The sequence below is a fragment of the Miscanthus floridulus genome, chromosome 12 (assembly GCF_019320115.1).
Source record: "Miscanthus floridulus cultivar M001 chromosome 12, ASM1932011v1, whole genome shotgun sequence".
Lineage (NCBI taxonomy): Eukaryota > Viridiplantae > Streptophyta > Magnoliopsida > Poales > Poaceae > Miscanthus > Miscanthus floridulus.
Genome location: NC_089591.1, coordinates 45,926,948 through 45,943,434, shown reverse-complemented (window position 1 = coordinate 45,943,434; position 16,487 = coordinate 45,926,948). Strand labels below are relative to the sequence as shown.

General features: G+C 46.3%; 1 protein-coding gene and 1 pseudogene across 5 annotated transcripts; one reads left to right on the top strand and one right to left on the bottom strand.

Annotated features, from left to right (window-relative positions):
- Positions 1-1,606: 1,606 nt before the first annotated feature.
- On the top strand, positions 1,607-13,004 carry LOC136498143 (uncharacterized). 5 transcript variants are annotated; one of them, XM_066494093.1, is made up of 10 exons: positions 1,607-1,831; positions 2,256-2,316; positions 2,954-6,010; positions 10,416-10,539; positions 10,850-10,932; positions 11,106-11,344; positions 11,479-11,565; positions 11,681-11,780; positions 12,298-12,493; positions 12,579-13,004. In XM_066494093.1, exons 3-10 carry the CDS (start codon positions 3,008-3,010, stop codon positions 12,848-12,850), a joined length of 4,104 nt encoding a protein of 1,367 aa, XP_066350190.1. In that variant the 5' UTR covers positions 1,607-1,831; positions 2,256-2,316; positions 2,954-3,007; the 3' UTR covers positions 12,851-13,004. The 5 variants fall into 5 exon arrangements, with proteins under 5 accessions (XP_066350190.1, XP_066350189.1, XP_066350188.1 ...); XM_066494092.1 differs by having other exon boundaries at positions 2,256-2,321; XM_066494091.1 differs by lacking the exon at positions 2,256-2,316 and having other exon boundaries at positions 1,608-1,831.
- Positions 13,005-14,037: 1,033 nt separating this feature from the next.
- On the bottom strand, positions 14,038-15,919 carry LOC136495800 (aspartic proteinase nepenthesin-1-like; annotated as a pseudogene).
- Positions 15,920-16,487: the final 568 nt, after the last annotated feature.

The following is a 16,487-nucleotide window of genomic DNA, read 5'->3' as shown; positions in this document are numbered from 1 at the left end:
TTGCATAAATTTTATGTGACCCATTAGGCATCCAAGAATATATGAGCACGCATGATTCGTTCCTTCACATACAATGTCTGACGTTTATAGAATCTTTTTGCATAAATATCATGAGACCCATTAGTCATCCTAGAATATACAAGCACATGTAATTCGTTCCTTCACATGTATCAATGGCGGAGCCTCCTAGAGGCAAAAGCCGCAAAACTGGGCTCTGAAGTTCTACTACTCATAAATTGTTTTCTTCCGCGAGCAACATACCAACTTTTGTCTCTTGAAATTAGCCTCCGTCGGTCTTATTAGTCTCTTATTACCTCTAGGTGCTTGCATTAGCAGCTGCTATGTGCGAAGCTTTAGCTAGTGACCACTTTTATACGATGTTAGTGTAACACTGAATTGCCTCCCCTCTAATTTTTACCTCACCCTCCGCTGCTGCATATAATGGTCTAATGTCTAGTGTAAAGAGTCCGTGTAAGATAGACGTTTACCGTATTTTCTTAACGTTAACTACACATATTCTCAAACTACTACCCTGAAGTCAAATCCATGCACATTTAAAACAGAGTAGCCAATTTGATACATATTTTTATCAATACGTCCTTGGAACCAAGACAAGCTTGTTGTCCTTATTGGCAAATCTCGATATCAAGCTATTGGATAGCTATGTTAGTGACAGGAATCGAACTCAAATTGAGAGACACAACAAATAGTGGAGGGCAAATACACAATAAAGAGGACAAATATACAATAAAGGGTAGCATAATATATTGTTTTCAGCATTAGGCTCATAAAATTCTTGCACTATAGCTTCTTTAATGTGTGATTTGTCACATCAAAGCCTTAACTTTTAGTACTAATGTTGTAATAGATAATTTAATACCTATCTTTAATTTAAGTGTGATCTTGATTACACGTTACTCCCTCGGTCCCTGAAAGAATGAATTCCTAGTAACTTTAGGACAGATTAGCAACGAAGATAAAAGACCATGCTACCTCCTCATTAAGCTGCTGAACCTTAATAGCACTCTACTTACCAAGAAGTCTAATTAAATACTAGTGTCCTTTGGAATATTCAATAGCAGCGTAGGAGAGAGAGGTTATGTTAAATACAACGCAGACTACGAGAGAGATTAATGTGAATATGTGAACCGTTTATCTCTAGAAATCGATTTTTTTGAGACAATTTTTTAGGCTAGAAAATGATTCTTTCAAGAACATAGGAGTAAGCTTTACGGCTTTATCAGATTTTATGACAGTTTAATTAAAGTGAAATCTGGTCAACTCACACCAAAAACACCAAAAACCCACGCTCTCTAACCTTACACAAAGTCGAAGACCAAAAGGCCCCGCCCCCAAATACCCAACTGAGCAGCTGCCAGCTAGCCAGCCACACGTAAGCGTACCCCCCACGAGCGTCGTCCGCCGTCACGTCAAGCCGCCACGCCGCGCACGCCCCGGCCCCCGGGCCCCAGAGGTCAGAGAGACTCGTCCGAGAGTTGCATGGGATGACGGGTCCGACGGACACGCAGATCCGTTTGCCGCCACCAGCCTGCGCTGACTGCGCTGCCGCCTCTGTCCGCGAGGCGAGGGGCGGTAAAAGGTGGGGGTGGTGGTGTGGTGTGGGAGGCAGGCAGGCAGGCAGACATTGCTGCGCGCGCCCCGGAGCAGAGCGAGTGCTTGCCATTACTGTTCGGTGCGGGGAGGTAGAGGGATAAGGAAGAAGGGGCTGGAAAGGGATAAGGGAGGGACTGAGGGTGATGCTGGCTTCGCCTCCTATGGGGAGGGGATAAGGAAAGGCCGATGACAATGCCGCCGTTTCGCCCTCTTCGCGGTTAGTATCTCGTCGATCCCTGAACAATGCGATTCGCTCGTCGATCCCTGAACAATGCGATTCGCCGTGTCCCATTTTGTTTTTGTTTTTCTCGGTGGATGCCTGCCGGGGTGGGCTTTTTGATTGGGGAAATGCTGCTGCTGCGGTCTAATCGATCAGTTCGTCGGATGGTGGATTGATCCGTTGGCGCTGCAGACAGCGGGGTGCTCGAAGGTTGCCGTTCTCTCTCTTTCTTTTTTTAAGAGAAGGAATGCTGTATAGAGTTCTTGCTGCATGTTGAAGTGGGTCCTTAGTGGATGTTCTGGACTCCACTGAGAGTGTTTTTGCCGTTTGAAACACATTTTCAGTTTTTCACCATCCCTGTTCATTTCCCCTGTCACCCAGATGGCATTGCTTTCATTAATAGAATGCACCTCTGTTCCAGGTCATGGTGATTTCATTTCAGATAAAAATCACTGCTCCGCATTCAACGGATTTTATGTTCAGTAAGGTCATCTCAGAGTCTGCCACTTCGTTCGGTGTTTGGTAGCTTCGACGCTGTTGTATTCAGTGTTTTATTTTGATAAATATCCTTGCGAGCAGACCGATGCAGCATTGCGGCTGCTACCTGCTATCCTGTGATTTCAGTTCCTGCAGTTTAGTAGTGCTTATGCATATTTCTTTTTTCATCATGCTTCCATAAGTTGGTAGATTTGGTACTGGTTCCTATTTCCGGAACCACAGCTCTTTCGGTTGCTCAGGCTTTTGTTTCCTGCAATTATTTTAGCAAACTTATTCCCTGCATTTGTCGACTGAAAGTTGGATACCATATGCTACTCATGTTGGCACAGAGCGATGGAATGCTGCATTACACAGTGATAGTGGCTCAATATGTTTTGGAGTATACATGCTTTGATTGAGCGCATTAATGTCTGCTTTAGCCGTGTTGCAATTGTTTCGAATTGAATCTTGCAAATTTCTGTGGTATTTCCGGATATCCTGACAGCCTTGTGAACTGATGTATGCTCAAATGTGTATTCTATCCAATGCAAATCTTATTGCTTTTCTAGATTTGGTTGTACCATGCTTGGTCACATCTTGCTTCTACTGTGCTTTAATTCATGTTTTTTTACTGCCTTGCAGAATAGCTAGTACGCGTTCAAAGCAACCGGTTGGCTGTTGATCAATAAGAGCAAGATGGATGGGAAAGGCTTGTTCGTGGAGATAGGGATGAAGGAGGAGGACATTGCCACAATGCTGTTTGGGAAGAAAGTTGCCGAGCTGGCAGAAGATGCATTTGATGGTTCCAAGGAAGAAAGACAGATCTTTGAGGGTGTCTTCTGTCTAAAAAACATTGATGGATTAAATGATCATCATCATGAAGGCACTGGACATACTGTGGATGCAGGCAAAGTGGTGACAAGGTCTAGCAAACCATCGAGCTCTGCCCACAATTACAAGACAGCACACTGTCGCATAGTAGAATCCTTCACTGCTGGCAACTTATCAAGCTATCGTGTCTCCTGTCTTGGTGCCGATGAGCAGGCTCACCCAGCAATGCATTCTCCTGATGCTGTCCATTTTGAGCTTGCGGTACAGTGCACTCCTCCCCCTGATCGGGTGTACACTCGTAGGGTGGTAAATCGCAGGAGCGAGAGGGCAACAATTTGCAGTGCAATGGATTTGGAGAGCATCGACATTTCCAATTTCAGTCGTCGGAGGGATGGTCGTGGCCATGGAGAGCTTTGGAACCATCTTCGTCTGCATGCACAGCTTCTGATGGTGGATGCCGGGTGGAAGATTGAAGGCAAGGAAAGAGGCAACAAGAGTACGGTTAAGGTTGATCATGTTTATGTGGCACCAGACAATGCGATGACACGCCTGTTTTCTCTTCCCAGAGCATGGAAATACTTTGGCCAGTGGTTGCTTCTGACAACACCCTGTGTCAATGGAAATGAGTCAATTGACTACGGAAAGGAGTGGTCGAACATACATGAATTTGTGTATGATTTGAAGAACACACTGCTATGCTTACAGTATGATGTCCAACGTACGAAGCCAGCACTATCTTTCCTCTCCCAGTGGCAGCTCCTTGATCCTTTCATGGCTGTTGTTTGCATTGATAAGAAGGTTGGAGCTCTTAAACATGGAGTGGCACTGAAAGCTGTTAACAGCACTACGACTTTCCTCGATCGCAGTGAGTGTAAGCTGTTGAATGCCAAGATTTCAAGTAGGTCACTTGGGGTCAACCCCACAAGTAAATATACGAATCCACATCTCAGCTCCTGCAAAAAAAGTCTTCTGCGGCTTCTCTCTGAATCTGATTATCAGCCTGGTAAGGAAGGGAATCCTATGCCTAATGAAGAAGCTTCTCTATTTTGTACAAACAAGACTAGCGAAGATGAAGCTGATCGACGGTCATTGTGTATGTCAGAAATGAATGAAAGAGGCATAAGAAGCACAGCTCATCGCATAGTTATGGGTCTTCATGATGCAACAGCTTTTCTTGGCTCAAGTCAAACTTGTTCCGGCAGGAAAAGGAAATTTCCGTGCATCAAGTCTAAAGAGGATCATCAAGCTGAAGACAAGTCTAAAGAGGATTCATCTTCATTAAGTCATCTGGTTGAAAATGTTCAAAAAAATGATGTTAGCTCTCATGGCTATGAAACCACAGAAATTGATGAGATGTACCTAGGAGAGAATTTACTGTTTGCCCCCGAGATTGATGATATGCTACTTGGAACTACAGATGATATCAACAATGAACAGCATGATGATGCAGCTGTCTCTGAGCCCCAATCGGCAGATAATGATGGGAGTGGACCTTCTGGTGCATCATCACTACCACCAGAGAAAGATGCATACATGGGAGCTAAAAAGGATTGTATTAACAATGGCTATCATGATCCTCCAGTTGTCTCTGAGTTCCAAATGGCCAATAAGGATGCAGAATGTGAACCTTCTGGCACATTCTCGCTACTATCAGAAAAGGGTAAATATTTGGAAGCTCATAAAACGAGCTTGGAAGATCCAGCAAAAACAGGACAATTATCATCTGAAGCTAGTGGCAGCACTTTGATGATCTCAGAGCCACAAGTATTGTTTGAGTCCCCACAAGATGGGACTCTGTCTTTCGTGAACAATAATATGAACAACCAAGAGATGTTGAGCTTCCTGAATGCTTCCCCTGACACCATGGATACCGAAATGCAGCTGGACTCTAATTCATTGGTTTATGAGGCAAGCTTGATCCAGGGTTTCTTGTACCTTGACAATGAGGGTTCTCCAATTTGTTGGACAGTAATGAACCCTGAACCTCCTAGGCGCTTGATATGTGCTACTGCTCCGGAACCAAACTCGAAGCTGTCGAAACAGTATGTTGAAATGAGGTTGGAGAATGATGCATCAACGTCTGAACAGAAGAAGGGGAAAAAATGGCCCGATAAGGCTGCAGATATCCAAGACAGTGTCAGATATCCTTTGAATCTAGTGCTTGCGAACAAAAATAACAAGGACCAAGGTGAGCAAAGCAGTGAACCTTCGGAACAACTCATGTCCAAAGAACCACACAAAAGGGACATCAAAAGGCAAAAGAGAACATGGTCTCGCACATGCAAGTTTGATGATGATGACCTTCTGATGACAGCTGTAATATATAAGCTGACAGCACGTTACAGGAACTCTTTTCACCGGAAGCTCAGAAATAAACTTGGTTTCAAGCGTCTTCCAAGATATCGCTGGGAGAATGAAGATAAAGGTGACAGGAAGAAGTTTCCTGGAAGAGCAAGGACGGTGCTGAACAAGTTACTTGAAATGGGCATTGTTGCTAGAGTGAACATTCTTCAATGTCGAGGTCCAGGAGGCAAAAATGTGTTAAAGGATGGGAACATAACTACGAGTGGCATTCGATGCCGATGCTGTGGCACCACATTCACAATGTCCAAGTTTAAGTGTCATGCTGGTCTCAGGCAAGAAGTCCCATCTCTGAATCTTTTCTTGGGTACAGGCAAATCATACAGTCTTTGTCAGCTTCAAGCATGGTCTATAGAGCAGAAGGTGAGGAAAGAGCGTGCAAAAGATACAATGTCCCTTCAAGCAGATCAAAACGATGATACCTGTGGATCATGTGGCGATGGTGGTGAACTGATATGCTGTGACAATTGTCCTGCTAGTTACCATCAAGCCTGCTTGCCTTGTCAGGTTTGTTATCCTGAGGTCATTAGATTTATCTGGACATTTTGTTTGGGCAAATAAACTAATTAGCTAATGACTCTTCTCTGCCTATTCATTACTACTAATGAGTAGGCTGAAAAGAACTATGTTTATTCTTGACCATGCCTGCTGTTGAAATGATGCTTCACAAATTGCTATTCTGCTGTTGTAATTTAACAAACAAAAGGGTGTCATGTCAGTATGTCACAACTCATACTTGTTTGACCCATGTTTGCTTACCATGCTTTAAGTAAAATCATGGAAAAAATTCACTTTTGTTCTACCATGACTCTGAATTACATTTTTTTCTCAAACTACGTAGGAGAGCTACGTGTCATTTCATTAAGGTAGAAATAAAAATACACGAGTCTGATTAGACCCTATGAAAGGTTCTAATGGCTAAAGGGGGTGAATAGCCTATTAAAAATTTCTACAACAACACTTAGCAAACCGGTTAGACAAATATGAGGCGAAGCGAGTGTTGTGCTAGCCTACTAAAAATACAAGTCACCTACCACAATTCTAGTTTATATAGTCTCTATCAACACAATGGCTATGTCACTACACTAAGTTAGTGTGTTCTCAAAGGCTAACTAAAGAGCCACACTAACCAAACTAACAAGCTCTCACGACTAGCTACACTAAAGAGCTTGACAACTAGTTTGCGGTAATGTAAAGAGAGAGCAAGATGGTTATACCACCAAGTCGAGGAATGAACCAATCAATCACAAGAATTAATATCAATGAAGACCAATCACCTCGGAATCAAATGATGACACAATGATTTTTTACCGAGGTTCACTTGCTTGCCGGCAAGCTAGTCCTCGTTGTGGCGATTCACTCACTTGGAGGTTCACGCGCTAATTGGCATCACACGCCAAACCCTTAATAGGGTGTCGCACAACCAACACAAGATGAGGATCATACAAGCCACGAGCAATTTACTAGAGTACCTTTTAGCTCTCCGCCGGAGAAAGGTCAAGAACCCCTCGCAATCACCACGATCGGAGCCGGAGACAATCACCAACCTCCGCTTGACGATCCTCGCTGCTCCAAGCCGTCTAGGTGGCGGCAACCACCAAGAGTAACAAGAGAATCCCGCAGCGAAACACGAACACCAAATGCCTCTAGATGCAAACACTCAAGTAATACACTTAGATTCACTCCCAATCTCACAAAGATGATGAATCAATGATAGAAATGAGTGGAAGGGCTTTGGCTAAGCTCATAAGGTTGCTATATCAATGCAAATGGCCAAGAGAGTGAGCTAGATCCGGCAATGGGGCTTAAACAGAGAGCCCCCAAAAATCGAGATGATCGGACGCACCGGTCGGTTTGACCGGACGCAAGACCCCAGCGTCCGGTCGCGCGATGCATGCCACGTAGCCCCTGCTTCAAATGCTTATCGTCCGATCTCAACGGTCATCAGTGCACATAAGTTGTGCCCGGACGCACTACAGTGTAGGACCGGACGCACAGTTGCCTAGCGTCCGGTCACTTCCAGTAAAGTTCCAGTCGCGACTGGACGTGTTCGGTCACCCCTGACCGGACTCACTCAGCGTCCGGTCAACACACAGACCAAACCCCCGAGCACTACGTCATTAGCACCGACTCGCCAGAGTAGCGTCCGGTCGGTTTTATTAGCCAGCGTCCTATGCAACTCAGAGAGAGTCCAGAGAGCTCTTTGAGCGACCGGACGCGTCCGGTCACACATGACCGGACTCGCTCAGAGTCCGGTCAGTCTCTGCTGACTGACTGACTGACCCACGAGGACAGCGTCCGGTGCACTCTGTGAAACCCTGTCTTTTCGGTACAGGGCGCCGGTGACGTTTCGAACCCTTGCTCCCAAGTGCTAAACACAATGTGTATCACCTTTGTGCATGTATGTTAGCATATTTTCACAAAACATTTTCAAGGGTGTTAGAACTCCACTAGATCCTAAATGCATATGCAATGAGTTAAAGCATCTAGTAGCACTTTGATAACCGTATTTCGATACGAGTTTCACCCCTCTTAATAGTACGGCTATCGAACCTAAATGTGATTACACTCACTAAGTGTTTTGATCACCGAAACGAAATGGCTCCTACCACTTATACCTTTGCCTTGAGCCTTTTGTTTTTCTCTTTTTTCTTTTCAAGTCCAAGCACTTGATCATCACCATGACATCACCATCATCATGTCATAATCTTCATTTGCTCCACCACTTGAATGTGCTACCTATCTCATAATCACTTTGATAAACTAGGTTAGCACTTAGGGTTTCATCAATTCACCAAAACCAAACTAGAACTTTCACCCTACTCGAGTACAAAAACACCACCAACACACACCCACTCTTAACTAAAACAGACGCGCCACAAACTATATTGATGTCGACCAGACAAAACAGCCTGCCTTATACCCCCAAGGCCGGCTCCCTGACCAAGAGTTCATGGAGCTTTCTTGCTCCAGCACTACACCAAAGATTGCCCTCAGCGCTGACAGCCCTAAGAACCTCCTGGATGCTTGGTGTGGCATTTTCAAACACACATGAGTTACGGTGCTTCCACACCTCCCAGGCTACCAAAATTATCAGGGAGTTGAGACCCTTCCTTTCAGCCTTGGGCACTGACGATATTGCCTTCCACCACCATTTAGAGAAACGAGATGCTGTAGGTTCTGGCGATAGAGAACTGCGACCCAAGTATTGGAAGATTTGAGCCCATATTTGACAAGTGAATACACAGCCAACCAAGATATGATGAATAGTCTCTTCAGCTTGATCACACAAAGGGCAAGCCTCAGGATGGGGCAGTCTCCTCTTCGCAAGGCGATCAGCCATCCAACACCGATTGTGGAAGACCAACCAGATAAAAAATTTGCAACGAGGCGCCCAGCTTTTCCAAATTCTTTTCCAAGGACCAAACCTGATGGTTCCCACAAAGAAGGCAGCATAGGCTGATTTACTTGTGTATAAACCAGATTGGGCTAGCTTCCAAGTAAACTGATCTGGAACCTGTTGCTGCAGAACCATTCCATCCACCATGTCCCAGAGCTGCAGGTACTCGATGAGGACTGGTACTGTGCGAGCTCCCCTGATGTCATCTACCCACTTTCTATTCTGGAGTGCCTGAGCAACAGTACGTCTCTTGGCTATACATTTGGGGACAGCATTAAACAGGTTGGGGGCCAACTCAGCCAAGGTGTGATCCTCTGACCATCTATCTGTCCAGAATTGAATTTTCTCACCATTCCCTACTATGGCATCTACTGCAATATTGAAGAGGGCCTGAGCCTTGCGGGGGACTTGTACTGGAAGACCAGCCCATGGTCTTGATGAATCGGTTTTCTCAGCCCACAGCCAACGAATCCTTAAAGCGCAGCCAAGGAGTTCTAAGTTATGGATCCCAAGGCCACCATATTCAAGAGGCCGCTGCACCCTCTCCCAAGCCACCAAACAATTACCACCATTAGCTTGCTCCTGGCCTTTCCAAAGGAAGCCTCTCCTTTTCTTATCAATAGCCTTCAGAAACCATTTTGGCAAGTCCATAGCAATCAAAAGGTAAATGGGAACAGCTGTTAAAACTACTCGAACCATTACCAATCTTCCTGCCCGATTCATTAATGAGGCTTTCCAGCCCAGCAAGTAATCTGCCACCTTGTCAATTATTGGTAGCAAATCCTCCTTGGTGGGTTTCCCAATTGTGAGAGGGAGCCCAAGATAGGTGCATGGAAATTCCTTGATGGTACAGGATAAGATATCAGCTGTAGCGGCCACTTCATCAATAGAGCAATGAATGGGAGAAATCGAGCTTTTGGACAGGTTGGTTCGGAGTCCGGAAGCATGTCCAAAAAGGTCCAGCAGCTCTTTCATCAAATACAGGTCATCTCTTGCCGGCCTTAAGAAAACAACTGCATCATCAGCATAAAAAGAAACCCGATGCTGAACCTGCTGCATAGACAATGGCTGCAACAATTGCTTCTGAGTAGCATACTCAATCAAGGAATTTAGGACATTCATGACAATAATGAGAAGCATGGGAGAGAGAGGTTCTCCCTGCCTGAGTCCTCGCCTATGAAGACTTGTCTCACCTGGCAGTGGGCACAGAGCGAACTACTCTGAATTACATTGATTGGATCAATAATGTACTCCAGTTATATCCTAAAAACAACAGTGTCACTGTAGCATTCTGGTGTTCATCGTCCTCAGCAGCATCACAGAACGCCTGATTTAGCACTTACATATTAGAGTTCATTTTACTGATATAATTTTCTATTTAACTTCCCATAATTCTACCCTAACAACCTTACTTCAGATTGTCTACCTTAGAGTCTTTAACAGCAGTAAGATGCAAGGTTCCCATAATTATTACTACTGAATTGTTTCACTGTATTGTAATTTCTCCTTCAGGATATTCCAGATGGCAACTGGTACTGCTCTAGCTGCCTTTGCGACATTTGTGGGGAAGTAATCAATTCAAAGGAGCTCAGAACTTCCCTTCCTGCTTTAGAATGCTCACAGTGCGAACGCCAATGTAATGTCACTTGTCATACTATGCATTTTTGTTGCCATATAAAATATCTCTCTTGTCAGTATGATTGTTTATATGATTTATCATTATGCGATACCCATTTATGATTATTTATTATATAATAGCACATTGTTCATGGAATGTTAAGCCAGAACATCAACACACACACACACGGGCAGGGCAGACTGCTTTTTAACCAAGCCTAGAGCAAGATTTTAATGACTTAAAGTTGTTGGTTAATTAATTACTGTATGAAACTAAATACATACTATGATTTTGGTTACTTATTCAATAACCAATTTATTTCCTCCAGACCATGTAAAATGCGTATCTGCCAAAGTTCCGTGCAATGAGGATGGACCTGGTACCTGGTTTTGTGGAAGAAAATGCCAGCAGGTATGTTTCAGAAGAACTTGGCCTGTCCTTTAACTATCACGAGTTTTTTTCTTGAATACACAGGAGAGATGCACATCATTGCATTAAGGAGAGTTTTTTTTTTCTTAATTATCATGTAAATGCATGGCAGAATGTCTATTCGAGTGAGACTGATCTTGTTCTGCTACTGTCAGATTTATACAATCTTTCGTTCTCGTGTTGGAGTGCCTGATCACGTGGATGATGGTCTGTCTTGCACCATTCTTCGTAACAATGGTGATAAAAAGGTTCGTACAGCAGAGGAGATTGCTCTCATGGCTGAATGCAACATGAAACTTATGATTGCCTTGAGTATTATGGAAGAATGTTTCCTGCCTATTCTAGATCCCAGGACAGGGATAGACATTATTCCCTCTATATTATATAACTGGAGGTGAGATGGCCTTTCTTTCTTCCTCTTGTGAATCAATATGTACTTGTGACATGCATTGTTGCTTACTGCAAGTTGCTTGTTTTTTTGTTACTTTGGCCATTCAAAACCTAACACCTGTTATATTCCTTTGCTAGGTCTGATTTCATACATTTCAATCACAAGGGGTTCTATACTGTAGTTTTGGAAAATGATGACAGCATGGTATCTGTTGCCTCCATAAGGTACCATGTGAAAAAAGAAGTCTGACATTTTTTCTAACTTGTTCATGAGTACACAGTCGGAGTAATATATACTACAGGAAGTAAACAACTGGGCTTAACGTAGATGTCGCTGCAGGTTGCATGGTGCAATTGTAGCAGAGATGCCTCTAGTAGCAACTTCTACAGAGAACCGTCAGCAGGGGATGTGCAGGCGCCTCATGGATTACATTGAGGAGGTATGGACATAAGTACAGTAGGAGAAACTAATATCTTACTTTGTCTATATATGTGGAATCCCTTCATAATTGTTGTGCAAAATTATCTATCAAATTGGCATACTTCCAACATGTGTCCTTAATTACCCTAGTGTTTGCCTATATGTTCATGTGTCTAGCATCTACCTCTTCCATCCATCGATGTAAGGTGTATTTTAGACCGAGAAAATCTTCAAAAGTAGATTTTAACCATTTATTTTTCTTATATTATATTGTCAACCGCAATAAAATCAACATCATCTTACAAATATTTTGAACATTAATCTATTGATGCAACTTTTGTACACTGAGCATGCATGTAAGTTAACTAATTGTTGGTAAAAAATTGTAAAGATTGACTCTTTTTTTCCAAAACAAAATATGCCTTATGTGATTGACAAAGGGAGTACCGATTCTTGTGCTCGTCTTCAATGTGTATGGCGCAGGAGTTACATTGGTACTCTAAAACTTACGCCTGGACAATTATCTTTTCGTACAGATGCTGAAATTTCTGAAGGTGGAGATGCTACTCCTATCAGCAATTCCGCACCTAGTGGAGACATGGACATCAACATTTGGGTTCAGAGAGATAGACGATTCAGACAAGAAGAGGCTAAGTAAGGTGAGGCTGGCCGCAGTTCCGGGAAGTGTCCTACTGAAGAAGAAGCTGTGTGAATGTTCAGACGTGGACACCGGTGAGCCGCCGAACCCTAAACCCTTCAAAGTTTACTCTCGTGCGCCGAGAAACCACACCGGTTTGAATATAGTGTGCCAATAAAGATGACGCAGTGGGTTGCATGTGCTGCCGTGGTCAGTCGTCGTCGCCGGTGACAACAGCAGATCGTCGTCACTGGGCGCCGTCTCCTGTTGCTGTTGCTGAAGACGGGGCCGGGGCCGAGGCCGAGCATCAGCACGGGCCGTCTGAGGTTTCCGCGGTGGAAATGGAAAGCCTCGTTGCTCTAGTAGGAGCTCTGAAGATCGCTTCACCCTGTGCCTGTGCAGCTGTGAACCGGTCTGCTTGTAGTCTTCTTGGCGAATGTAAGTGTGACTGAGTAGCAGTCTGTAAATAGCTTCTCCGTCGGCGAGAAGCCCACGGTCCATGGATGCCGCTGAACACGGCCATTGTGGAACAACCGAACCTGTATGAGAAAACTAGACCGTGTTGGCACCAGCTGTGCCCAGTGTTTCTGTTGCCCACTGAACTGAAGTTTCAGGCTAGTCCGTTGTGTTCGTTTCAGAAGCCTACAATTTTCAGGGGAAGGGGAGGACGGTACGTGCTGACCGGGCGCAGTATGTACTGCTGTTGTGTCCGGCACTCCAGTTGTCAATGCCAAAAGCCCAAAAGTCAACTGTTGCGCGTATGGACCTGCAGGTTCAGCGGTGCAGCATCGGATCGGGCCGCACCACGGACCGCCGAGCGAGACGCCTCTTGCTGCGTCGTTCACGGCTTCACGCGTGATAGAAATGATAGGGAATATAAACGACGAAGAACAGTACATTAAATACAGGGGACAAACTCTTTCAAAAAAGAAGGGAAAAAACCACGGACATCTGCCTGCAAATCTTTACTATATCGGATGAGGTTACGTCGGGGATTTACAACTTTTCTCTTATCCCAAGACGACGGTTTACAGAAAATATATATAGATGAAAAACCCTAATAGGCGACGATCCATACTGCGGGGGGGCCAAGCCTCCGCTTCGCTTCGGCCCAAGCCTTCCATCGACGGGCCTCGCTTCGCTCCGGGAGAAGTTAGCATTTATCTTGTACATAACTGAATTTGGATCACAACTCAACAAACTCCGCCTTGAGACAAATTCCTTCTTGTAGCATAAAACGAACCTTTACCTTGGAACAACAAAGAAATACTTCCGGTGTCAAATAGCCTCTTGGGCTAAACAGTTATACCGACTAATCTTGAGCAAAGCTCAAACTTAGCAACAGGAACTGGCTTTGTCAATATATCAGCAGGATTATCATGTGTGCTTATCTTGCATACCTTTAGCTTACCTTGCGCGACAACATCGCAAACATAATGGTATTTGACATATGCTTCGTTCTCTCATGAAACATCTGATCTTTAGTGAGACATATAGCACTTTGACTGTCACAAAATAAATTAATACAAGAATCATCTCCACAAAGCTCAGCAAACAAACCTTTCAACCAAACCGATTCTTTACATGCTTCAGCAACAGCCACGTATTCTGCTTCAGTGGTAGACAGGGCAACAACGGGCTACAATGTTGCCCTCCAACTCATAGCACAACCTCCAATAGTGAACACATAACCTGTGAGAGATCTCCTCTTATCCAAATCGACAGCAAAATCTGAATCCACGTAGCCAGTGGGTCCCTTATCAGTCTTGCCAAACTTCAAACAAGCATTTGTTGTGCCACGAAGGTACCTGAAAATCCACTGAGCAACCTTCCAATGTTCTTTACCAGAATTAGCCATGTATCTACTAACCAAACTCATAGCATATGATAAATCAGGACGAGAGCAAACCATGGCATACATCAAAGAACCAACAGCACTAATATGGAACTCTTGGCATGTACTCAAAATCCTCATCCGTACTAGCACATTGTAAAGCTGATAATTTAAAATAGTAAAATGCACTGGAGGTCCATTAACTTTCACTGTGGTGTCATCTAGGTCCATCAACTTTGAAACTGCATTTTTTGGTCCATTAACTTTCGTTTGGTGTCATCTAGGTCCATCAACTTTAAAACTACATTTTTGGTCCATGAACTTTTAAAATGGTTCACTGCAGGTCCACGCATGCATGTATGCACGTCGGCTTTGGCCTCCGGTCTTTGCGCTTGTACACTAGCCACTGCATGGACCTCCGGCGGCGGCGCCACGCATGGACCTCACACGTAGCACGCCACGCGGCGGCGCCGACGTAGGCCGGCCCTCGCAGAGGGAGACCAGCCAGGGCCAGCGTCCGTCGTTGTGGGGCAGTGGCTGGTTGTGGCTGCCCTGTGCTGTGCCCGCTCGCCCACGTGAGCCCAAGCCGCAAGGCTCCAGTGTCGCGCCCTCAAAGTGGAACAGTAGCTTGGGCAACTCCGACTTGTCCCTAGACGACCACAGTACGAAGCAGATGGGATCGGCGTCCGTCGTCGCGTTGCTGGCCTCCGTAGGGGGCAACTTTACCTGGGAGACAAATGCGGCCCAGAGGCGCCGGTAAACCTGGAGCAGCAGCATCGTGAAGGAGGTGCCGGAGTCGATGATCGTCCCGCTGGTTCCGTTGTTCGTCAACGCGAAAGCGGACTCCGGCACCTACAGCCTCGTGGACTCGACGGTGATGCCCTTCAGTGACAAGTAGTAGAAAGATGGAATTTTGGGGCTCTGGATTAGCAGGGTGGTCTACACGGCGCCACCTGCGCTGCTGTAGAGGTTCGCCGACTGGCCTAGTAGGACGGGGCTGGGCGCCGATCCCATGATGTCGGTGAAGCAGTAGGAGAAGTTGTCGACCTTGAGTTGCGACGGCAGGGACAGGGAGCCGCGGCCGAACCCAGCGATGCCGGTCTCATTGGACGTAAAGATCCCACTGTTGTTGTGGCCACAGCCGAAGGACAGGCCGGGCACGACCTTGGCCGTGTGCCCATCAACGGCCACGAATGTGAACGTGTCCGCGTCGAGCTGTCCGTTGGTCGTCAAGTTGTCACCGTAGGAGTATGTGTACAAGCACGTCTCGTTGCTGCAGGAGAGCTCCTAGAACGTGGAGGAGAGGGAGGGGTCGAAGTACGGGAGGGCCTGGTGGAAGCAGGAGATGCAGGGTCGGCACTGCGTCCACGTGAGGTAGTTGCCCATGTCCAGCGTCAGCTGCACGGGCTGCGGCGGCGTGCCGATGCCCAAGTGCATCAGATACTCCGTGCTGGGACTGGGACTGGGGTCATTGCCGCTGCGCTGCCCTAGGGTGCGTCACTGGGGCACTTGCTGAGGAGCTGGCGAGGAACCGCACGGCGCGTGCCTTGCTGCGCCGCGTCATGCGCTGCAGCAGCTCGCGGCGGGTTAGTCCGCGCCCGGCAGCAGCACAAGCACCATGGGATAGGCAGCTGCCTCCTCGTCCTTGTCTGGCCACGCGATGGGGTCGCACCTGTACACCCACCATGCCCGCTGGCGCCGTAGCTTCATCATGGAGCTGGCCGTTCCCAGGAACACCTTCTCGGCCAGCACGATCACCGACATGGCCGTGCACAGCAGCACCGTGGCCCGGAGCAGCGGCACGAGCAGCCCGGCCCTAACCTCCGCCCACGCCTAGAGCAGCGCCTCCATGAAGGCGGCGATCGTCACGGGAACGAGAGCCGGCCGTACGCGCCCAAGAAGACCACGTCATCGACGACGCGCACTTGAGTTCAGGCACTGCTGGTTTGAGGAGGCAACAACGGTGTTGGTTGTGGCATGGAGATAGAGAGAGACCATAGAGTGGGAGAATTGCCGATCGAGTTACTGCAAGATCGGATTGACGTCTGAGTCAGATCTAGGGTACACGCGACTCTGGTCTGTCTCGCATTCGGCCGGCTCACTGCAGTGGTTGGTTGTTAGCTAGTTTTGTGCAGCGGAGCAGAGCCAAAATGACCACATCCAATGGACAGTGCGGTTGGTTGGCTCTCAGGATGCAAGCGGGGCGGGCTGCGGACAAGCGTACCCATCGGGAGCATGCCTACGGGGCCAATGGA